The sequence below is a fragment of the Anopheles marshallii genome, chromosome X (assembly GCF_943734725.1).
Source record: "Anopheles marshallii chromosome X, idAnoMarsDA_429_01, whole genome shotgun sequence".
NCBI classification, from domain to species: Eukaryota; Metazoa; Arthropoda; class Insecta; order Diptera; family Culicidae; genus Anopheles; species Anopheles marshallii.
This window is the reverse complement of record NC_071325.1, coordinates 2,798,215-2,823,708: the sequence shown is the minus strand read 5'-3', so window position 1 is coordinate 2,823,708 and position 25,494 is coordinate 2,798,215. Positions and strand designations below refer to the sequence as shown.

Genomic DNA, 25,494 nt, shown 5'->3' with positions numbered 1-25,494 from the left:
TCGATAGCCGCTAGTGTTGGTGGTGCTGTGCGCGAACGGAACGTAGTTCGAGTGTCGGTGTCCTTGCGGGCTCGCGGTCGGGTTAAACGCGCGAGTGCGTAGGGACATGTACACCGGCCAGGTGAATACAAACCACGACGACGAGGAGGAGGGCGTGGACGAGGTGGAAGCGGAGGGACAGACAACGACCCGGCCCATCAAGCGTCATCATGAACTGGAGCCTTGCGGCAGGCGACCGTGTCCGGTGTCTGCAGACGCAACTGTTCCCGGTCTGTGCCACACTCGCAGCGAAAGGTGAGAGTGGTCACGGTGGCCCCCACTAATGTCCACCATTCGGGTAGCTACTATTCCGCACAAGACGCACACTACACTTCAAACGCAAAGACAACACAGGTCGCATCCTTTGAGGGAAGGTTTTGGAAACCCGTGACTCACCCCAAAAAAACACTCATCCCCCACACCCCAACCCATCTAACGTGCCGCAGGCGGGCGGAGAACGGGCCGTGAAAATAATTTTCACCCGTCACTCAACATTCCACAGCAGACAACCAGGTGCCATCGCCCGTAGCGCGGTTCCGACGTTCGCCTTTGCCCGTCACATTCTGCCGCCGAACGAACGCCGCGGGATGGTGCGTGAACCCGTGTGATGGAATACGATACCTATGCACAAACCAAGACACAAACGGTCCGAAAATGAGTCAACAGAATGGCGATGGGGGGAACGTGCACAACCACATCCGCCGGGGGCAAAGGCAACACACAAAGGACGAATTGGAATAAGGGTGCGAGTGAGGGCGTCAACTGCCTTGAAACATGGGGTGGGGGTAATGGCCGGAGAGTGGTGAGGTGGAGTGGGTGTCTGGGTGGTTTGTTTTGCCGGGATTGCCTGTATCCAACCGGCGGCGGACCCCCGGTTGCGAGACACAGTGTGTGCGCAGTGGGTTTTCCTAGTTGCAGTTATGAACTTCGCTGCAGGTTGGCGAGCCAGAGGGTAGTCAAGTAGGGTGCTTTTGACTACAGGAACATCTTTTTTGGAGTGATTTGAATTTGTGGGAATACCAACAGATTGGTGATGTAGTTACTTATTGGAGATCTGTGAAAGTATAGCTATTCGAGTTGGAACTCTTGGATACTTCAACTAAGTAGCTCCGATGACGGATGTCAAATACCAGAATTTCTTAGAATGGAATTCTTGAAGTTCTTGAAAAATATAGAATAGAAAGACCTCAGAGTCCCAAGATTTGAAGTAAATAGTTGTCCCAAGTATAACTATACGTGTTGGACCTCCATGATACATCAACTAAGCAGTTCCAATGACTGATGTTAAATACCTCGAATTCTTGAAGTTCTTGAGAAATAGACATCTGAAAGTTTTCAGTGTCCCAAGAATTGATCTAAGCAGTTGTCTAAGTATAACTAAGTCTCAAGTATTCGAGTTGGACATCCAAGATACTTCAACTAAGAAGTTCCAATGACTGATGTCAAATACCTCGAATTCTTGAAGTTCTTGAGAAATAGGCATCTGAAAGTCCTCAATGTCCCAAGAATTGAACTAAGCAGTTGTCCAAGTATAACTAAGTCCCAATTATTCGAGTTGGACCTCCAAGATACTTCAACTAAGAAGTTCCAATGACAGACGTCAAATACCTCGTATTCTTGAAGTTCTTCATAAATAGAAAACTAAAAGTCCTCAGTGTCCCAAGAATTCAACAGAGGTAATTCCAGATATCCAAAAGTGCATTTGGATTGTCCGCAATGATGCAGTAGTCCTCCTGTTCTGAGCTTTTAAATTAGGCATCTCAAAGAGTCAAGAATTTCTTATTGATTAATTACTCTTGAGACGCACAGAAATGTAGTATGAAAAGAGGATCTTCTCGTACGAGAACTCTTCCCCAATAAGGAGATTCTAGTCATCTGATTGGACGTATTTAAAGCAGCCTGTGTCACCCAGACTGATCTTTTGCGGCTAAACAGCTGATCGTTCGCGTTCAGAAGCACTCTCACTCACACGCTCGCATCGTGATCGACCTTCAAAAAAGGCGTTGCAACGATCCGCCAGTCACCATTTGCGTGCGGCGCGCGTCCTTCCCGTTGCGAATAACAACCACCGTACGTCATTCCGCGTGTGACACGTACACGACTGTCGCGCTTGGCAGTGAAAAAGCTGCATCTTGATTGAACGGGGGGCGACACGAAGCAACGTACGTATTGGCGGACTTTTAGCGGTGTTGCGTCATAATACCCGGCGGTGGCGGTCACATTCCACACCCAGATGAGGCTATTAGCGAAGAATTGGCAGGTGATGCGTTGGAGACAGCTGATTGCACCGCTGCAGGACCGACGCCGAATGGGGAACAGATCGAACCGCATCGTACCGACTCACGGCGAAGCTTCGGCCGATCACGTGCAGGAAGAGCATAAAGCTCCCCGTTGCAAACAAAGGACAAATGTAACGTGCTGTAACTGGCACTCGCTAGTTGCGTTGTGGCTATTAATAAGATGCACGACAATCGATCCGCTTCTACCCACCTCTCCACCTACGTAAGACGCCCCGTTCGCGAGATGGCGTTGGTCATTAGGGTGGTCGCATATCACTAGCACCACCCACACGCCGCGGGAAAGAAAGAGGAATTTTGGAGCATAATATCAATAAACGCACAGCTGAACTGAGTGCCAAATCAATCAACGCGCCCATGTCAAGGTGGACATGTGGATGTTCGACGGAGTTCGACACACGCCGGATCAGGAATGTTTGCGCTGCCATTTTTTTTTTCGCCCCCAACACCACGCACCCCCTCCCGGGGTGCGAATTCCCAGTGTTCAGTGAAAAAGTCACTACAGGGAAAAAGAATTTGCCCAACATTGTAAGGAAGCGGACAGGAGAGTGCGTTGAGAAGCGCAGCGAACACGCTAAGATTGTTTGTTGTCCCGTGCGAGCGAAACGATACCGACCAGGTATATTTAAACCCAAACGCGCGTCTTTCTACGGCGTTCGTATTGCGAAGACACGGCAACGCGACAGCAGAACATATTTCGCTTTGGCATTTGGTGAGTGAAAGTGTGTGTACGCTCTGGAATGCCTTTGATGTCGGTTGTGGACAGCAGCTCAAATAAATAATTAAATAAATGGCGCGCGATAAGAATACTCCAGGGGGGACGACCCTGTTTAAAGGACGTCCCGAGGTGGACCGTGTCAAGTGTGTTGGTGTGTTTGATGTACTATCGTCCCGCACTACACGAGAACTCCATTTTCCAGTCGAAAAAGAACCATTCCAAACAAAAAAAAAAGGATGAATAATTTTGATTCCTTTGAATTCGGAGAAGGTCGTCGGGCTGTGTGTGGCTGACAGTGTGCGCAAATGCTATCACCAAGACAAACATGGTGCATCCGACCACTTGCGAAAAAAAAAGTCAAATGTTGCGTACGGAGGAACAAGAAGAAACAAGCGCACTTGACACTGGAGAAGTGCTGAAGCACCGTACCTGCTGGAGTTCCACTGAAATCCCTTTTTTTCCCGGCGCATTCCATTTCCACCGTACCGTGCTTGCACAAACAACCTGTTAGAACTTGTCAACAAAGGAGCAAAACAACGACCCGAAAGAGAAACACAAAAATCCGTCCCAGCTGTCAGTTGACATTTTGTTTTCCACCATCAGACATTAGAGCGAGCCGGCAGCGGGAACGGTCCCGATGATGGAATCGGTTGATGGACGACATGTGCTAACGCGCCCATACCACCGCCACAAACCGCTGCAGCTTGTTTCTCACGCCTACATCGTTTTGCGTGTAGATCAATCCGGAGTATCGTATATCATGCGCCAATTGCTTGTCCCGTTTTGGGGAGAATGCTGTCCGCTGCACCGCACGTTGCCCTTTGTTCGCTCGAATTTGCAACAACGACCAGCGAAAGAGAGAGAGAGAGTGACAGAAAGTGTGTGAAGCGATGTTTGAACGGTGGGTGCGATAGTGGACATAACCATTTCTATAATTATTTTCTTCCTGGTTCGTGCCTAACTTTCGAAACAGAAGATCAATTGTGGATTTTAGTCATCCATAATGTTGTGGTCCTTACGATAGCTTGAAATAGTATGCTAAAAATTGTATAGTTGCCATACAAATCAATTTGAAATTTGAAGAATTTTCAAATCAAACAATATAAATTATCGTTTCATCGACAAAGACAGAAGAGGAAAAAAAAAACAAATTCAGCATGCTTTGGAAATTTGTTTAAAATTTTACATTTTAATTGATTTACCCAGTAATTAAAGTTCTAAAAAAATAATACCATAAGTCATTCTTTGTGTCAAAATGCCCTTTACGAATGACTGCAAAATTGTACAACATGCCGTGCTTAAATTAAAAGTTATTATAGTTTTTATTTTTTGACTAAAAATATTGTTATTTAAATAACAAAAAACCAAATTCACAATCGCAACAATTGCCTGATAAAATTATAGACACCACCCGATTTTTCACTAAAATTCACTGAAAATTTTATATTTGTCCACCGGCTGCACCACTGTGCAAACGAACTGCACAAAAACGACCAGCGCGCTGCTACCGTTTCGTCGCGTATGGGGGAACCGATTTGTTTTGCGTGGAGCGCGCGTACTCTCAGCACTCCCCCCTTTCCCTCTCACCCCGTTTTTCCCCTCCTACCTACCCCTCCCCTGGCACAGTTCGTACATATTGTGTGCGTTCTCTTTCGCTCTCTCTCTTAGCGCGCGTATTTATTTTTTCTAGTACGCGCGCCGTTGATGACATACATCGGGGGAGACTTTTCCACCTTACGGGCGTATGAGAGACCGAATGGGGGAGGGTTGGGTTGGGTAGATTTCGTACACGAAAAGCGCACCGTTTGACGGCGGGATGCGAAAGGAAGAGAGCGATAACGAGAGAGCGAGTGAGTGAGAAAGGGAGCAAATGAGACAGCAGTGCGAAGGATCTTGATGGAGGTTGGGAAAACCGTACATTCCCATACAGTCCGGAGACCGACCAGCCAGCGACCAGGCGTTCGCTTTGCACATTTAGTCGCTCGGTGAAGACGCTCGTCGGTGGACGTATCATAACAGCACGAGCTCGGGGCTCGGGAACGTTGTCCTCGCCGTGCACAAACGCACACACGCACGCACCTTACCCACATTAAAAAGCAGCCTGCGGTGTGTTCGAGTGTTTCGTTGTTTTCGCGTTTGTTGCCCGCTTGGGCCAACCGCGTTCCTGTGCGCCTTTATACGTCGATCGTCCGGTCGGTGTGTCCGCAGTCAGTACATTGAGCCGATGTGCGTCCTGTGCCCGGATCGGTAGTGCTTCAAGTGTGTGTGTGTGTCATGTTGGGGGGCGTCTTGTTTTGCTAGTAAAGTAACCGAGGGGCCGACCAAGCACCAACAATCAACCCGGATCACCGTGACTGATCAACAATCATTCCTTACGCCACTGCAAACACCGGTACGAATTATGCCTTCTGCCTAGCACAGCTGCATAGCAAACACGAGCAACGGGGGAAAGGGGGTGGGAGGGTGGGAAAGCGAGAAAAAGGTCCAAAAGATCAGACTCAGCAGCCCAACAAGCGAACTGGGGGTTTTGTTGTTATTTACAAAGCAAATTGCGCGCGCGAGACGGCAGCAGCTTCCCGCGCACACACACACACCCTTAAACACACACCCTTAAACAAAGTAACCATGCGCATCGTAGTGTCGCGAAAGTGCATCGAGCGAAGCAACAAAAAACGGCAAAACACAAAGCGAACGGAAAGGAAACCGCAACAAAGCATGGCCGAAGAGCACAAACGGGAAAAATGCCATGAATGTGTGTGTGTGTGAGTGTGTGCCGCCATTCGCCAAAAAACAGCTGATCGTTCGCAGTTGGTTTCGGTTGGCTTTGCACGGACCAACCCACAGTAAAGTCGGTGAAGATCAGCAACAACAGCCAAAAAAAAAAAACACAGGCGAACGGTGCCAATCGTGATACTGCCTACTTTAAAAGGGGGTGGGAAGAGACAAGAAAAGCAGGGGGTGAGGAAGGGAGGGTGTATGTTTACGTTGCCTTTTACACAAGATCTCTCACAAGCCGCGGACGCTGTGCCGGTAGCACATTTGCACGCATTGAGGAGCACCGTCATGTTGGTGTGTGTGTGTGTGTTTTCCCACCCCTGTTTCTCACCCTCCCCCTAGGGCAATCCGTTTGTTTAGCAATTAAAATTTGTGCCACTAAAAAGCGCCATGGAAGGTCAGAATGGGGTCTTCTAGCTTCTAAAGATCCATTGATGTGCATCGTTTGATCGTCACTGGTTGTCCGGTGACATTCGCATTACAGTGCTGGGGCAATTTAGAACTTAAGAGGCTATTCTTTTAAACGATCTGGTAGCTGAATGTGAATTAAAAATGGGGAAAATTGAGGTTTAAAATTACTTTAACATTAAAACTTAAGGAGTAAGCTACTGAGTTACTGAAAAATATGCATTTCAAATAGTTACTATACATTAACTGTTAATATAAATATTTTTAATAAGTAATAATTATATTACTAACGACATACGGAAGATGGGTTTCAGATGACAGCAAGCACAAGGTTTCAAAATATATATTCATCACACAATTCAAAGCCTTTAAGAGTAAAAAATGGCGTCCAATGAATGACACGACAGACGAACGGCCATTTCTGTATTATATTTTGAGCAGCAACAGAAAAAAATACGTATGAATGGACGTTAGTTACAGTTTTTTTTCACTCTTATGTGCACGAAGCATATCTTGTCCCACTGCAAAGAAACAACTATTGTTGCGGATGGTTTGTCCGTCTCCCTGCCCAGCACCTAACCACCTTATGATTAATATGCGAAATACCACTGAGTCACATTCCGCACGAAAAAGGGGAAAAAAATGCAGGAACATCCCATTCCCACACACATACACACGCGCATCACCTAATCGCATCCACCGAACACCAGGCGTCTCCATCGCTCACCAGCGACCGGGCGTCTCCATCGCTTATCCACCGGGGCACCGGGCGTCTCCATCGGTCGTGTGCAAAGCAACGAAGAAAAAACCACCGGCAAATACACCCGGAATGCGAATGCGTCTTTGGAAAATCTCAAGGAAACGAGCTTTTTCCTTTTCATCGCGGTACGGGGATTTTGCTTGCCGATCGGTTCGGCCCACGCCACACAGCCGTAAATAAGTCCTTGGCGCGGTGATGGGCGCGCGCGCGCGAGTGAGCGAATGTGGTAACGAAATAATAATAATAATATACCGGGCGGAAGCGAAAAAAAAATCGCAAGCTCATTAGGGCTTATGAATGTTTAATCAACCCCGGGCAAAAGTGAGGCGCGGCCCATCGCTGACGATTTCGGTGTTGTTGGCGGCGGTGGTTTTTTTTTTTGTTGCCGATGCTACCCGGTGTTCGACACGGACATACACTTTGAGCGCACAAGGAACGGCAACCTCATCAGCCGTTTGCTGGTGTGCGCTCAAGTGCCTTGTTGGCCTCGTTCCGGGTGGCACGTTTGTGCAAGTCCTTTTCCTATCGATGAGATTTGCGCGTTTATTTCATCAAGTACAAGACGTGGGGAAGAAGAACAACGAGAAGGGAAGGAAGACCACCATCTTGCACTTTTCTCTGTACAGCTACTTCATCCCTTCGTACCCCTATTTCCGTACCACAGCGATCCCTTCTATACCCGTGTATCGCTTCTTCAAGTGGATGACAAGAGGCAAACGAAGAACAGCAAGACGAAACCAGCAAGAAGATGAAAAAGCTTATGAAAGAATCGCATCGCAGGGAAAAAAATGGGAAGATTTATTTTTACCTTGCTACCACCACCGTCGTAGCGGGCGGGTGTGAGAGTTCACGTGCTTCTTTGTGGCTTTGGGTGCAATTTTAGTTTCGAACTAGCTCTATGGCGGGGGGGAGAGAGGTGGAGGTTGTGTTAATTCGACATTCCAATACGTACCACCCACTTTCCCCCACCAACAATGGCAATAACGAACCAAAGCTCAGCGCAAGGTTCACCCGAAATAAAGCCATTTGACTAAAAAGGAAATTAAAGAAAATGGAAAATTGCACCCCTTTTTCAGTCTACCAAAACCCAATATCGCCCATTGAACTGTCTCTTTTTTTTTCTTCTCATCCGCTTTTCACGCTGCCAGCCGGCTATTTGGGCAGCTTTCTGTCGAACAGCCTCAAAACGCATCAGCTCGAGGTGAACACCGACTCGAAAACGCTCCGTCCGATTGCGCGCCTGAAGGAGCCGCGGGAACTGTTCGCACTGCCGAAGGAACGAGACTATGATTGCCCCCAGCAGGCCCCCCGATGGCCCATCGAATGTCAGGTACGTCCGGTGTTTTCTTCCCTCTCTGTTCTGTTATGGAAGGTATTATTAGTTTTTTTTGGTCTAAAGTATTTATAAGCCCACTGATGAAGAAAAAAAAAAGAGATGAATAGAGGAAACCAAAAGCAGACAACGAAATAAAAGCTAGCAAATCTATATAACGCGAAAAAAAGGGAAATAGTTTTGAAAACCAACCGTCATGTAGCTTTTTTTAAAAATAAAATATACAGAATCAGGGTTGTCAAACACCAGTTTACACAGATTGATAATAGTTCGCTAAAGTAAACAAATTCAACATCAGTAGAAATGTCATTTATGACTATGACATTTATGAAATGACTTATAAACTAGACTAAATTCCTTCCAACAATCGAAAAAATCTCAAAATTAAGAATTGTTCGGCTCGATAAATGTCATTATACTTACTAGCGTTATTCAAAGTTGGTTAATGTTCTAGATATTTAAAGAAACTTTTATAGTGATTTACTCCACAAGAACATTAATTTAGAGACATCAAACAATAGTTTAATTGAACTTAATAATATCATGAAAATTCATCTCTAAATAGTGCTAGAGCACCTTATACCGGATGTATAAGGCCTTTCATGTGTATGACCTTATACTCGGCCATTTTTATAACGTGATACATAATATTAACAATATCTACAATATAAAGGCCCGAGAAGGGGTTTGAATTGGACACCCCTGAAACTATAACTGGAGTTAATTTTTTGAGTGATGAAGTGGTTGGTAGTGTGTCTTCACCACTTCACTCAGCGAACGACACGATAGCACATTGACCCGTGCTTCTTCCGCCACCGAACTCGATTTAGTGCCGAATATTTGCCGTTTGCAACACGCTCAGGCGCGACGACTGTCGGACGGGTGGGGGAGGGTGGGCGCCAGGTTTGTGTGTTCCTTTTTGGCACGCGAAACACATCACCAACGGTCGCAAACCTCGCACCCAAAACAACAACAACAAAAAATAGAGAAAAATAACAGCAACATCAAAACACCGTACGTGTGTTGCGAGAAGCGGATTGGTTTGCGAGTTTTGAACTCCGCAAACGCGATGGAGGCGCCCGGTTGTTTGTGTTTCTTTGAAGTGTGGAGGAAGAAGCGGGGAGGGGGGGGGGGAGGTATGAATGACAAGGATGAGGGGAAGAGGGTTTGCAAAATGAATCCGGTATTCAAATGACATGGAACATAGGTGTGTGTGTTTGGTGAAAATAAAGAAAACATTAATTTGCCTAGAATTTCATCTCACGCGATTTCATTTTTGGGAAGGTAGATTAAAAAAGCGAGCAAAACATAAAATCAAAACCCCTTCTTCATTTCCATCGGAAGAATATCTACAAACACACACACACACACTCAAAAACGTTCTCGCTAAAAAAAAAGGACGACCAAAAGAATGCTCCAAAACTTGATACAGTCGGCTAATTATTTCATACCACCCCACACCCTGGTGAAGCCAATCAAACACTGCTCACTACTCGAAGCAGGTGCCAGGTAAAGTGACGCGATTGTGTTAATTACCATCAATCGCACATATTTCTTAAACAGGGGGACCGAAAAAAACAAAACAAAAAACAACAAACCCAAGACATCGGCCCTCTCCACGTCGAAGTGGGTAGGGTGGGTGGGAAAAGGGAGATGGGTGGGGAAGGGCAGGGCAATTAGCTTACATTTTCCGATCACCTTCCATTTATCTCCTTGGGACCTCCCTGCCCGCCCACAAACCGTTTATGGAAATGCACATACACAGCTGGCTAGACACTATATTTAGCCACCCTGCCCCGTCCATTTTGTGTTTTCTTTTATATTCATTACCCCCTCCCACACTCGTACCCCTTCACCTTCTTGCAGTGAAAACGGATCAGCGAGTTTTCAAGGCGTTTTTACTTGCCTCAACCAGGCCCGCCTTTCCGGGTGTGCGTGAAGAGGAGTTTTGTAATAAAAATCTGGCAGGATCCTGGTCACGGCACCACACCACAATGTTAATTGGTTTGATAAAACCGGGGCCATAACAACAGCGGAAAAAAACCACTCTCACGCGGCTCAATTGTTCTTCGCCGGTGCGAGAAGGCTTACTCGGGTTAAATGAAGGTGTGCACCAACACCCGCGGCACCATTGTTCGCCCCTTCCCGCCCCGGGGTGAAAAGTTTCAAACGAACTTTCGGTTGTGCAGAAGCCTTGAAACTTTGGATTTCCTCCGTGTTTTTTTTTTTTTGTATTTTAATTTTTGGGGCAGTTTTTGTTTGGAATTCTTTTCGAGCCGTGTCCTCCACTGTACGGGTGACATACGTACGGGAGGAAAGGGGGTTGGGTAGGTGCTATACACGCGTTTGTGTATCGAGGAAGTCACATATGGGCGGGCCATCGGCTATGGGGTGTATTGGGGCTGTAGTTGACTTTAGCATTCGTTCACGAAATTGCCAAGATCAAAGCGCACCCGAAGCAATGTTCCGCAGCAGGACGAAAGCGTAGCCAATGTTGATGGTGCTGACGTGCCCCTGGGATGTGAAAGGAGGGGGTGGGGTGGTAGGGGGGAGGGGGCAAGCGTACGAGATCCTGTTCAGGCTTGTTCGTCTGGCAGTGAAGTGAAATTAATTTCCCTGCTTTCCTCCACCATCACAACCCCACCCCCCCTTTTCTATATCATCCCTTATTTTTTGGTGGAGAAGGTTTTTGCGAGAAACAGGGTCTCATCGAGAAACGTGTACGTGTGCGTGTGTTTGTGTGTATGCTTTTTTAACATATCATTTGTTTTCTTGTCATGTTATTTCGTTGTTCTTTTTTTTCCACTGTTTGTTGGTTTGCTTGGAGCAACCAATCAAACAAAACCATCAGATAGTAGACTGTTCCCTGCTGCTGTTGCTTGCCACCGCCCTCCCCCTACGCCCCCCTTTTAACCGGTCGACTCATTCGCTCGTTACGTCACTCGGCCGTTCAAATGAAGCTCTTAGAAAAACACGCAAGAGAGAACCCAATTGTACCGAAAGTTCCATCATCGATACCCCGCCTCCCGCCCTTTCCTGTCCTTGCCAGGGATCCCTGATGAAGTCATTTCAGGTTCTAGCGCGCGCGGCCCCAAACCGATCGAAGCGCAATGAGTTTTCAGCACGGCAACCCTTCCGCTTCCGGCGTGCCTTTCGGCAGCGTTAGTTGGCTGGCCGGGAAAAGAAAGTCGAACGTCGAACATACGCCAGGGCGCATAAAAAAAAGATATCAAACCAAACACTACCCCCCCTCGGGGTTCGCTTTCTCCCTTAGCACCCTTTTCTCCCAAACATGATTTTGTGAGAGGGGTTTTTTTTTATGGCGAAGTATTTCCAATCTAGGGTAGAATCCATTTTCCGAAAGCAAAGGTACAATGACTCCTGTTTTGTTATTCCGATTCTTCATTTCCCCTCCTCCTCCTCCTCCTCCTCCACCTTCCCCTGGATATCCTTTCACGGCATCACACACAGACGGCACACACCTACACGCCAGGTCTCCCAAATTTAGAGCTTCGAACGTCTTTCTCCCCCTCACCCCTTGTCACCCCTCCCCACTTCAACCCTCTTCCACAAAAGCCTACTATTCCCGAAAGCATGAACCGAAATCCCGCTGCATGGTGGATGGTACGGTGGGGATACATACCCCCCCACCCCTCCTCCCTCCTCCCATTTCCACCTACTCAACTCACCGCAAAGAGTGTGCGGGCCACACGCGGGGATCGATTATTTTCCTGTGACCCCCTTGCGCTCCCCACTCCCCCCCTCTCAGAGGACGCGTGATGAATAAATATCCATGCTAAGTGGCTTCGTGGCCGGGCGGCGGGTCGCTGGCATTGATTAACCTTTTCCAGGGGAAAATCCCGACCAAAAACGCCGGTCGTTAAATTAATATTCGCCAGGTCTTTGGGGGAGTGCGCCACACTGGCGACACACACAGCTGTTGCTAGCTGCGTCATATCTTTCTTTGGTGGATGGGAAAAGGGAGTGAGGGAGGAGAAAGAGGAAGCGAAGCAGACTTTAATTGCTGGTTCGCTTTGGCGATATGGTTTAAGAAAGCAAACCTTTAAAAAAAAACAACGTAACGCACACACACATTGTAATTAATGTCGTGTTTGCAGCGGGGTGGGGGTGGGGGTGGAATATGAAATAGTGGTAACGGCACGATTGAATATGATTTATTGGATCCTATTGTTTGTCGACGACCAAATCCCAAAGAAAGCAGAGCGCAGAACGGTATCTTGGGCTAGAAACGATAATTTACAAAATTTGGCCCAGGCAATCCGAGTCGTGATTTTATTCGAGCAGTTTGTTTTTGGCATATTGTAGCCAAGTCAGGCTGTTTCACTTCCAGACTGGCACAACATAAAGCTCACAACATTTTGGTTTATGAAACTTACTATAATAAACTAAAACAGATTTCGAGCAGTTTGTATGACATATTACAGGGTATCCCGCAATTTTTTTTGACAGTTTCCAAAAGTTTGCTCGACTTTGCTTTTTCAACAAAAAAAAAAATCGAGTCAAATTCAAAAAGATATGGGAAGCAGTGAAAAAAATCTCGGAAACGATTCAAAAATAGCTGGGAAACTATCCAATAATTTTGGCATACCCTGTACCCCCTTGTCATTACTTCTAATTTGGTAATTTGGTAAGTAATTTATTTAAAGAACTATAAGGAAAATATCGTTCTTTATTCAAAATGCATTAACGAAACGCTTGTATGGAGGAGTTCTCATTGTCAAAACGCTTTATTTAGACATTAATCGGTACTTTTTCGGTGTCGGAAGGCTCATGTGCGGATGGCAAGAATGGAGAGAGTGGAGTGACGACTCCGAAACCGAAAAGCTGGACTCAAATCCGTTTGAAAACCCCGGAGTGGAAGTAATGTTGTGACCGACTACCTCATTTTGGTGAGCAGAGCGCTGAGCAAACTCCTCAAGTTGTGGGTGAGTTGAGAGATGAGGACCCTCTTTTGCTCACTGCGTAGAGGTGGTGTCGTCAGCCACCTCAATTTTTTGTGAGGTTCATTTGTTGAGGTCCATACAAACAAGAATCACCTCAGGTACCTCTTGCAGTGAAGTCATCTACAGCTCAATGTCCAACACTAACCGCATGATCTGGATGTTCCTTCTCTTCTATCAACCATCCTTCCGTCTACAAACTAAAGAATACTTCAATATTGTTTGTAGAATTTGAAGTTTGCTCAAGGATTTCGTCGAAGCGCTATAAAAGATCCCGAGTTGGGGGTACTCACTGACATTTCGTCCAAAACTCTTGGAATTTAAGCAATTAAAAACTCTGTCGTAGCAGATTTGGGAAGTTTTAATTCAAGAACAAAATGGCGGACATTTAAAGATGAAAGAGCCGGTTGAACCCGTTGGAACAAAGTGCCGCAAAGCCTTTCGTTACTAAATTGCTCGTCTACGCGTTCGCTAGGTACTCGAGGAGCGTGTGTACCATCTGGACGACGCACCGGAAACGCCGGAACCGTACTATCAGCCGACCGGCAAGGAGCTGCAACCGCGCCCGGTAGGCGAAGAAAATGGCATCATCGTGTACAACTACAACCCCACCAGCGCTGTTCACTACGTAAGTATCACCCCCCCCTTGGGGCCATTCTACCCCTCCCATACGTTACATACCCGCTGCCCTCCTGTGTGCCGCGCTTGTATGTGTGCGTGCGTGTGTACTTGTGCGTGCGTGCTTGTATGTTTTATCGCCGTGGTTGTTGTGGTTGTTGTTGTTGTTGTGGTTGCCTGTACTTCCCACCCTCGATTTGGTCCAGACCGTCGACCTGGCATCCATCTCCCGCTCTATACACCCCCCGAAGCAGCAGCGAAAAAAAGGGCCGTTAACACACTAAAAAACAAGAAGACGGGCGCAGAAACTGCATCAACACCCCGCGCTCAAAAAAGGATGCTTTGACAACAGCACCGCAATGATGGACGGGCGGTGTTGCTTGTGCCTAAACACAATGACGCACAATGCTACTACTGCGATCCCCATCAGTGACTTCAGTCCCTCCCATCGCTACCCTCTTTAAGACTCTAGAGCTCATTAAGACCTGCTGGCTGGTGCTGTTTGTAACGCGTTTTGGTTGCTGTTCTTCCGCAATTGCCATTCTTTTGTTTGTCTTCATTGCACTTTCTTTTTTTTTGTCTTCCTTCCTAACCTGCTCCCTGCTCTCTGCAAATCCCTGTATCACCTCACTGACTTCCCTGTGTCCCCGTGTATACATCACCCACCCCACACCCATACATCTCGCCCATCACTCTGACGTACCGCACAACCACTCTGGCAACTCTGCTCACCAACACGCACACCAGAAGGAAGACGAGTTGCGGGGGACGCCCGAACCCGACCCCGACCCCGACCCATCGCCCTGCGTGAGGGGTGAGTCGGTGTTTCGCCACCTGCGGCAACTCCGGCGACGACTCCAGCGCACGCTGCTCCACTGGGAGCCGAGCGAGTACGCCGATCGGGAGTACTCGTGCGAGGAAATGAACGATGCAAGCGAGATACTGCCGTTTGACGAGGAGAACGTGACCATCCACCCGGTGGAGGAGTCGCCCACGCCGGAGCGTGAGCTGGACCACGGTTCTGGGCGACTCCACCGTCGGGGTAAATATGCCGCACCGGGCGGTGTGGCCGCATCCCCAACAGAGGACGAGGAGTCTGAGGGAGCTGGAGGGAGGGATGGTGTCAGCTGCAGCCCGGCAGACAGTGATCCCGGCTGTTCGGCACGGAGCCACTCCACCACCAACAACAACAACAACAACAACCACAACAGCGATGAGGCCGATAACGACGAGTCGGACGATTCCGAGGGCGAACAGAATGGGTCGTCGCGGCGGGCAACGGTGGCGCCCGGTGCGCCCAAACCACCCACTAACCGTGCTCCCGATCTCTGTCCGCAGTTTAGCCGCTCGACGGTGGGCGGCTCGAAGGCGCAACCGGCCGCCCATCCGACACCGCTCGACCCGGACGATCTCGTGTTCGAGTCCCGGTTCGAGAGCGGCAATCTCGGCCGCGCCATCAAGATCACGCCGACCTACTACGAGCTCTACCTGCGGCCGGACATGTACACCAACCGGCACACGCAGTGGTTCTACTTTCAGGTGAAGAACACCAAGGCGAAGGTAGTGTACAGGTGAGTCTGATATGCATGATAAGGAAAACAGAGGGGTTGTGGGGGTGTTGGGTGTATTCCGCCCCGTAGGGTGGGTCGTGTGCCGTGTGCATTACACCCGGGCGATGACGGTGTCGGGTTCGCGACGTTTGACCATCCCACGCAGTCTCGTCGAATGTACATCATCGCCGAACCATTTGGACGAAATTCGCTTCCGAACGGCGTTTTCCATGGTCGCTGTTTTTTTTCCCCTACTCCCCTTCTTCCGGAGCGTGGTCACACACACACACACCGCGCCCATTCGTGGCCATTAATTACTGGCCCGCGTGTTCGTGTATAAATATACGCGAGATGTTCCAACGCCTGGGATGTTGCCGGTGCCACCCTCGCTTGTCTGTGGAGCGCGCGCGAAATTATGCTTAACGACCCGGCGGAGGTCACCCTCCGTGGCGTCTCGTCCGGGCAACCGGGCAAACAACAGCGCGTGTTTCCATCCGACCATCGGTCTATTACCCGCCGAATTCGCATTCGGAAATTGCAAATCCACGCGCGAATTAACGGCCCCCGTGGTGCTTTCCGTTGGTGAAGCGAACCTTTGCCAAGAATAGCGGCCTGCTGCGGAAGAGTGGGTGCAGGGGGCCGAAGATGAAGACGATGCAACCGAAACGGACCGTGTGGGTAGCATCTGGTGGCGATAAACATCGACTTTGTGTTGTTCGAAATTTCGAACAAGTGATACTATTTCTGCCCGAACAGGAAAGTAGGGTTAGAATGGGGTGTTGTGGTCCTCTGAGCTGTCCCGCTGTACACGGAAAGAAGTAATTAATTCTTGGAACTTGGAGCTACGGTGCAGACGCGGCCTTTCCTCAACCAGTAAAAATAGTTCCAAATCCTAACCTCAAACTCCAAATTTCACCACTCTTTCGGCAGATTCTACAGGGGTTTGTGCGAGACCTTCATCGATACATGCATGTCACCTACAAACACAAAGCATCGACCGCTCTGGCCCATCTATTCCAGCTGGCGAAACAGCTGACAGCTTTACGGCACGACACGCTATATTCACCTTCGAAGCCGTTACATGGGTGGTCGTGCCCGGTCGTCTTCTGCGAGCGCCGGGGGCCGAGTGCAATTTTTTGTTTTGTTGGGGGGTTTGGACCGTTTTAGACACGAGGAAATATTGAAAGATGAAATACAACGCACCGGTGGCCAATTAAGTCGGCACAGCTGCTTGGTGGGTCTCGTCGACTTCTAGGGCGGAAACAACCACCCACTCCCTTCCTCCCCGACTGCTCAGAATTAGTAGGGATGGTAGGGGGAATTTGGGGACAGTTATAAAAATAATCTTCTGACCGGCAAACGCCAGTCCTGGTGCTTGTGTGTTGCAACTCACCCCGGGAAAAGACACCGCGGGTCCAACGTGTTTGCGTCTCTCTGTGTGTTGGTGTGGTATAGTTAGTAGAGGTAGAGTCTAAAATCACCCTCTCGATGCACAGATTCTCCATCATCAATCTAACCAAACCGGACAGCCTGTACAAGGAGGGCATGCGGCCGCTAATGTACTCGACGATGGATGCAGAATGCAATCAGGTCGGCTGGAGACGATGCGGCGACAACATTGCCTACTTCCGAAACGAGGACAACAGGTATTTTGACAACGATTGTCAGAGTTCTGCAGACACTCCCTTTGTACTCCTTCCCACCAAACACAACCTCTCTCTCACTCCCTCTCTCTCTCTTTCTCACTCTGCGGGGTGCAAAACTTGCCGTTCCAGCAATGGATACAATTACAGCCACTACCATCACCGGCCGGTCGATGACGACGAGGACGAGTACATCGGCACCAGCTCGTTCACGCTGTCGTTCAACATCGAGTTCAAGTACGATGGCGACACGGTCTACTTTGCCCACAGCTACCCGTACACCTACTCCGACCTGCAGGACTATCTGATGTGCATCCAGCGCAACCCGGTCAAGTCGAAGTTCTGCAAGCTGCGGCTGCTCTGCCGCTCGCTCGCCGGCAACAACGTCTACTATCTCACCGTCACCGCGCCGACAACGCACGAAGACGACAATCAAAAGGTAGTGGGCGGGGGGAACGTGATGTACGGGGGAATGCTACCGCACCTAACCCTGTTTCCGTTGTCTGTCGATTTTTGGCCAGAAAAAGAAAGCAGTCATTATCACCGCACGTGTTCATCCGGGTGAGAGCCCGTCCTCTTGGATGATGAAGGGTCTGATGGACTTCATAACTGGGGATTCGTACGTGGTAAGCGTTTGTGTAACGTTTGGTAACACACCGGGAGACACAACTCTGCCAACGCGTTTCTATTCCGGCAGGCGAAGAAGCTGCGACACAAGTTCATCTTCAAGCTGGTGCCGATGCTCAACCCGGACGGTGTCATCGTGGGCAATACCCGTAGCTCACTGACGGGGCGTGATCTCAATCGCCAGTATCGTACGGTGATACGCGAAACCTATCCCTCGATCTGGAACACGAAGGCAATGATAAGAAGGTAGGCTCGTTCGCTTCCGCTTCGGTGTATTAGTTTTAACATCCGTCCCGTGCCCAAAACCTCACGCATACACACGTACCTCCTACCTTCCCAGACTGATGGAGGATTGCGGGGTGGCGATGTACTGCGATATGCACGCACACTCCCGCAAGCACAACGTGTTCATTTACGGGTGCGAGAACCTCAAGCGGCACCCGGACCGCCGCCTGCTGGAGCAAGTCTTCCCGCTCATGCTGCACAAGAACGTGGCTGACAAGGTACTGCTGCTGCCGGAGAAGTCCTGCTACGATCCTGTTCTTAATACCTCTGGGTTTTTTTTATTTGTTTTGGCTTATTGGTTTCGTTCACTGTGCAGTTTTCCTTCGAGAACTGCAAGTTCAAGGTGCAGAAGAACAAGGAAGGTACCGGCCGGATCGTCGTGTGGGTGCTGGGCGTCACCAACAGCTACACGCTGGAGGCATCATTCGGTGGCAGCACGATGGGAGGCCGCGCCGGTACACACTTTTCTACCGCGGTAAATAGCTCCACCAGCAAATGCTTTCCCAGTGCCAATTCTTGTACTGACTCGTCCTATTCCTTGCCCTCTTCTCCCTCCGACAGGACTATGAGCACATCGGGCGGGCATACTGCGAGACGCTGATGGACTATTACGACGATAATCCAATCAAAGTAAATTATTACCTTAGACGCATTAAGAAAATACGCAAGAGGGAGAAAAGGCTGCGGAAAGCGCTGCGCGTACAGCAGCAGGAAAGCTTCTGGTGGCTCAATGAAAGCTGAAAACGCACACCAAAAATTCATCACACTTCTGTACTTCACATACCCGTGTCATGTAACGCACCGTAACGCACACGGATCTGGTTATCAGTGATGTGGTCAGTTATGCATTCGTCAGAACAAACGGCGGCGCGCCTTTCCCAAGCTTTCTCTCCACTCTCTGTCTCTACCCAACTGTTTCCCTCTCTCACACATACACCCACGAATACTGTTTCACAAATGTATATCTCTAAGCACCAGTCACCCCAATAGACCCAGTAGTAACACACTCAGTAGTAACCGAAACGTCACATACTGTCTCACCTTGGAATGGCACGCGGTCACTGCGGTCACGCACACTAGTAAAAACAAAACCGGTTTTTTTAACTGATATGCGTGCGAATGCGAAATTGACCTCACTCTTATCAGTGCATCTGCAGCACACACGCGCAGACTGTGATTGGCTTCGGCGTACAAATGTTTGATCCTTTCAACCTCTGCACGCAGCTCGAACAAAATCGTGACCAACGCAGTGTAGTTTCGCGTTCCGCACAATTTTTTTTTATCCTAAATCTCTCTCATTTATATCATTTCCTATGTTGCCAACGTTGCAATTGCTCTAGCAGTTTGTATGTTGCGTGTACCTTTGTACGCCGGAATGTTTGCGCATGTTATTATCGGTGTGGCAGGCCACCTGGTACCAACAAAAAAAGAAGACGAGAAAACATCTCGCAACACAAGTGCAACATGCCAAAAAACAATAAGCTTTGAATCGGTCTTTCATCTGCATCACTTTGTTATTGTTTGTAAGTGTTATTTTTAAAACAACCACTATGTGCTAAGTAAAAGCAATATAATTTAGATGTGTAGTGTAATGTTCCTGTTTCTTTTTCATTTGTATGAAAATGTTGCACCATTCCAAACCAACCTCTGTTCGCATCTCGCTCACTGTAGCTGTTGCTCTCCACATGTTGAACCAAGCTAGGGGAGGCTCTTCGAACTTTGCACGTTACGTTTTTAAGGCACGTTGCATGAGGGCTATTGGATAGATTGTCCTAAGTACGGTAGAAGTTCAACACAAGTTCTATAGAAGTTCCCATCTATTGCGGAAATCAAGGAAAAGTTCGATTCGATAAGAACTCGACGTTGTAGGAGGCGTGGTAGGCCCAAATTGAAATGGAGTGATGGCGTCAGAAAGCCCGAATTAAAAACTCCATATTTAGCAGTGCCAGCAGTTCGATGAGTCTCCAAGCACTAAGTTCGATATGTGCAGCTTAACAGTAACATTATTCAGTCGATCTGTTTTCTTAACGTCATGTGTATGTATTCGTACCTATTCGTGGAGTATACGTGATCCATGGTAAAACTCCAGCAGTCGATAGCTATGCCCCAAAACACTCAACCACCACTCTCTTAAACCGCTCTCTACCCTTTTCCAACACTAATGACGGCCGGGCTACGACACACGCACACCCAAATAACACGGTACCGCGTGAAACATTCGCAATACAATCAACTACCGCACGGGATGGCATCGACAAAATGGTTGCCGGGGTTCGCGCAGCGTGGTTACCGGCAGATGGTCCGGAAGTACCTGTGGTATATACTGAACCTGCACAACCCGGACGGTTCGCCACCGTCCCAGGGTGCGGTTATGATGAAGCTGAAACAGTTCACGCGCATCCCGGTGCCCCGTACCGCGGACGAGATGGAGGCCCAGCGGGAAGAACGACGTCAAGAGGAACAGGACCGATTGGAGAAGCGGCGCAAGCTGAGCGTCGCCCGTCCGTACAGCTACTACCCGTTAAAGCAGAAGCCGGAAAAGCCGTTCCTTTTTAACTGGCGCCATTGGTTCTGGCCATGAAGCATGAAGAAATCCTAGCCTTTTTTGTGCGTACCGTGCGGTTACAATACCCAACACTCTGTCTCGTCTATTTCGTCTCTTCACAAGTGAATGTCCAAGAAACTCCGGTTTGTCCGTGTTTGTCTAGATACTGGAGTCTGAATGCGCAGAGACCTGTTTACTCTACTGTAGTTTAAATGAATTCCGCTCGGATGCGTAGTTAATGGATGATACGGAGACAGATGTATGTCACCGTGTTGTGCAATGTCTTGAGAGGTAGTTGAAGGAAAAAAGAAACAAACTAACTAGAACATGCTGCACGATACTATGCAATGCAACACGCACCTAGTTACCCTGTTCACACCCCGGCCATTCCTCACAAAACTTGCCATCATGACGTCATGGTGGTGTGATGTCTTTCCTCACCATGTGCGTTACCCATACAACACAGGATAACATCAGGGCGCGGTATCGAGAGCAACACCGGCAGGTTGACACAATCCACCCACCCCTTGATGGTCTCGTGATACTAACGTTTTCTTGATGTTGTGTCCACTCACGCACACACACACACATGCGCGCGCGCTCGCGTATACATTTACCCCATTTCGTTTCGGTATCCACTACGCAGCGTGCCTATCGGCGCAAAGTGCGCCAGTGTCTCTGGTTCGTGCTGAACCTTTACCACCCGAACGGGCCGCCACCGTGCGATGAAGCGATCAAGCGACGGTTTCAGCACTTTCTCACAATACCGATACCCCGTACGCCCGAAGAGCTGGAGGCGCAACGGCAAGCTGTACCGGCGACGACCGCCAGGCCGAAACGCGTCGTCAAGCGCAAGGTGGTCGTGGTGGTGAAGCGACGACGGTCAAGTGCACATCTTCAACCATCTAGCACCGTCGGAAAGGAGGAGGAGCGTACGATCTGACATCATACTGTACATGGCCCAATGTAGAAGTGATCCCAAAATGTGTCTTTAATAATAACGTCACCTTGCAATCAACACGGTAGAAAATATTTTGAGTTTGTTTAGATTTTTTTTTGTCGTTGTTTGCTCGTAACTAGCACAATATTTAGTAGATAAAAGTAAAGTAGATATAAGTAGTAAAGCAAGTACAAGGCCTTACAGTCGCCGCCCAAAATCTCAGCAAAATAAGAGATCCAGATTGTGTTGGTAAAGAGCAGCAGTTTAGTGTTAAGTTTGTTCTAAACCGAGGCTGGTTGTTTCCGCTTAAAATGCACCAACAGCACTAGCACATCGCAGCAGCAAGCGTTAGCAAACGTTCAGTCCAAACCGACGCGCGTCTAAACGTGTACGCGACACAGTTGTACGGTTTGGACTTGTTGTTTTCTAAGCGTGTGTCCAACGGCTTACATTCAAATCAAACAATCAATACATCCCTTCACTCGGTAACGTCAACGATCAACTTGCTGTCGTGCGAACGCTCCCCGCATCACCAACACACACAGGAAAAGCTGCGTATGAAAATACTGACGCGCCTGTCGAAGGAGGGTTCGAGTGCGGAGGAACCGCTCAACATACCGCTGTCGGATTACTCGAGCGATGAAGGTGATACGAGCAGCAGCAGCTCGGAGGACGAAGGAAAGGATAGTATGGCCGAGCTGGAGGGACCGTGCTGTTCAACGCTCAAGGTGCCACCATCATCGCCGGTGCTGCCCCAAAAGCTCAAGGGCAATAAGAAGGTAATTCCATCTCGGTATGGTGGTCTAGCAGCTAACTGTGTCCAATGGGGATAGGACGACCCCTAGCAACCTAGCTTAATAGGAGTTTGTTTTCAAATGTCAAAACTTTCGTCCCTACTAAACTACCCAAATTGGTACCTATCCTTCAGTTGTACATATACTACAGTGCGGTAATTGTATCACTCCCCTGTATGTACTACAGTTGTACAGTAGATGTCTAAGAGGCGGTGCAGTTTCTGCTTCCAACTTTTTACTAAAATTCCCACAATGATACCATTTCATCATACCATCTTTTCCTTGTTCTGACGTTTGCAGAGCAAAAAGCAGACCGTGCCACTGGCGCGACCGTCGGCCTACAGACGCAAATCGCACAGCGTGCAGCGTATCGTGCTGGACATACCAACCACCGAGCCGGCGAGCGACTTCTTCGAGTACACGTCCGAGGACGAGCTGCTACTACCACCGGCGGCCGCCTCCGACACGGAGAACACGGTCAAGCGCACGTTCCGGCGGCGCAACCGGCCACGGCGCACTGACAACATACGCAAGCTGACGCTGCTCGGCTGCGAAACGCAATACCTCATGCCACCGGAACTGATCGTACGTTCCGCGGCCAATCGCTACCAGTCCGAGGATGAGGACGAGCAAAGCAAGATGGTGATGAGCATCATCAAGGAGTTCCCGCCGGTAATTGGCAAGGAGCGGGTCTGGCAGCGTTCGAGTGGTAGCGAGAGGTAAGATCTAAAAATAGTGAAGCGTTCGTAAGATTACTCTATCCTTTCAAGAACAATGGCTCCAAGGGAAGCAACATGAGATATATACCTACAAAGCTGGATGCGAATTCGCCGTTTGGTCTAATATATTGGAAGTAGAGCGTCGAAACACATATAGAATCGACAATCAAGCTACGAATGTTTAATGTTTAATTGTTAGTTATTTTATCTTCAGCTCTTCTCAGAACAACATCAGAGTACTCATCCGTATTTCCTTGGAAGATCTCATGATCGGCATGATCTTCATGCAAACATACGGATGTATATTTAGGGAACTTAAGGGACGATTCCGAAAAGGAAGTTCAAATTAGAAATTCTGTAGCAACGCTACACAAGTACAAGGGACCAAGAATTTATGACACGCAGATGAGCAAATCGCGGCGAACCCCTATCGAACGAAGTTAAGATAGAAACAAAAGTTAACCAAAGGGAACTTGCAGGATTTTATTGAGGACACATCCATCACATCCAAATTGCTATCCTGTGTCTTGTATAGTGGCGGTTATCATCGATGATATTATCTTTCCAGAACGGTGGACGTAATGAAATCGGCTAGCCCGGACCACTGCCAAGTGCGCTTCTCGCTCAAACGTTCCATCTGGACCGGTACCCACTCAGACGGTTACGTGAACGATTGTTACAATCCGCGCCCAATTTCCTGGGGCGCACCGCCAACACTCGTCAAGTCCACACACTACGACAATGAGGCGCTCCTAACGTAAGTCCCTGGTCCAGCCAAAAGTCTCATTGGGGTTGATAAAAGCTTAATATCCTTCGCCTGGGGGATTTTCTTTATTCTTGCCTTGTATTCTAGCGCTTGTTCACAGAAGTTGGCCGCCTGGAAGGATGAAAAGCGCAGCATGAAGGAAAAGCACCACAAAAGCCTGCTGAAGCACCATTCGCACGTGCTCGGCACGCAGAAGGATAAGGAAAATCGTAGCGTGCGGGTAAAGATAACGGTTGGTTCGGAACAGTTTGCTGCGGTTGCGGCGGCTGCCAAACACAAGCTCACCGGTACGGTCGGTGACAAGAAACCGGCGGACCAAACCGGAACGGACGGTGGTACTGGCGGTGGTGGAAGTAGCAACATGTCGCGAGTGAAACGAAAAACACGGTACGGTATATGGGTTCCAAATTTCCATTGCATTTACTGTCCAAGGTGTATATGTTCCGACGGTTTCTTATATCTCTCTCTCATCCATTTGTGTTCGACTGTTTACCGGCGACTTCCAGCTCGACGTTGAGCAAGATCGTGGAGAAGGCGGAAATCATCACTCACCTGTCGCGTAGTGCACGTGTCGGTCAGTCACGGCGTCTGCTAGCCACCAGCTCCCTGTCGACGGCCGGTTCCCCCCGTAAGGCGCTGCTGAGCGTCCCGTCCTCGACTGCCTTGTCCGCCGGACCCAACGGGAACGCACCGAACGGTGTGAACGGTGCCGGAAGCGGAACCGGTCCGCCTACTGTGCCGTCACCGGGCGTCAAGGCCGGCAGCAAGTTCCGGACCGGCGGTATCGTGGTTACGGCCGCCCAGCCACTGCCGAAGATGCGCAAATCGTACGCCGGCACCCGGGGCAAAAGCACTGCCTCGCCGATCAAGCTGCCGACGACCAGTATCGATATACAGTTGACAACCCTCTGCTCGGAGACGGAATCTGAAAGAAACGTGAAGGTGGTTACTGGCAAGAAGCACAAGAAAAAACGCACCGCCAAGGAGAAGAAAGATAAACTGCCGTGCTAGGGAAGTGATGGAAAGGACAAGATGTACATAGCGGTTCGGCGGGGTTGTTAGTTCGGTTTTTTTCGAGATCATTCTTGTTTTCCATCGTCATATTCATGATTTTTGTTCCTTTGAACAATGCGCACATACACGCACACATGAGCTATGCGTGCGGCGGCAGCAGGTGACAAACAGAGGCAGAGAAAGCATTTAACGTAAGTGAAGAGTTTTGTAAGTTAAGGAACAAACCGGACGCAAAATGCATTCTAGAAACATAAGAAACGATACACGTAGTGATGAAATAAATCAAATAAAAAGAAACCCTCCCAACCACAACTTCTACTGCACTTGCCAGGAGAGACAATTTCGTTTTTTTTTTTGTGGTCAACACCTGCCTAGCAAGTGACAACAACATCGTTCCGTCGCGTTTGGGGGAAGGGGGGCAGTTCAGTTTACATTACGTAAAACTTACTAGCACGCAAAAACGGACCAGGTGGTTAGAGCGGGGTGGCAGCAAACACCCAGGCAGGCAGATTACTGGCAAGTTGATTGTGTTTCGGTTCGAGATGAGTTTGACGCAACTCCCCAATTCTTATCTATCGTCCTAAAACACACTCGACACACACTTTGAACGCAACGATCATGTAGGGATGGTGAACTAAATGTTCAAATATGCATGTATGAAAACGGGTAACTTAAAACAAACAACACACTAATTTTATGCCT

General features: G+C 48.7%; 1 protein-coding gene across 1 annotated transcript; it reads left to right on the top strand.

Annotated features, from left to right (window-relative positions):
- The first annotated feature begins 209 nt into the window (after window positions 1–209).
- LOC128714916 (cytosolic carboxypeptidase 2-like) lies at window positions 210–24,789 on the top strand. Its single transcript, XM_053809801.1, has 16 exons — window positions 210–294; window positions 8,146–8,327; window positions 13,767–13,919; window positions 15,248–15,480; window positions 16,956–17,105; window positions 17,235–17,541; window positions 17,624–17,728; window positions 17,800–17,975; window positions 18,070–18,232; window positions 18,331–18,489; window positions 18,576–18,644; window positions 22,045–22,278; window positions 22,594–23,012; window positions 23,581–23,769; window positions 23,866–24,165; window positions 24,285–24,789. The coding sequence occupies exons 1-16, from the start codon at window positions 210–212 to the stop codon at window positions 24,787–24,789; spliced, it is 3,429 nt and encodes a 1,142-aa protein (XP_053665776.1).
- Window positions 24,790–25,494: the final 705 nt, after the last annotated feature.

What these genes read in the sequence shown, in the direction of transcription:
- LOC128714916 (XM_053809801.1), top strand. Translation starts at nt 210, where the DNA reads ATGAACTGGAGCCTTGCGGCAGGCGACCGTGTCCGGTGTCTGCAGACG. An exon ending in ACGACGATAATCCAATCAAA is followed by an intron (nt 18,645 to 22,044) that starts GTAAATTATTAC and finishes CAACACACACAG; the next exon opens with GAAAAGCTGCGTATGAAAAT. An exon ending in AGCTCAAGGGCAATAAGAAG is followed by an intron (nt 22,279 to 22,593) that starts GTAATTCCATCT and finishes TGACGTTTGCAG; the next exon opens with AGCAAAAAGCAGACCGTGCC.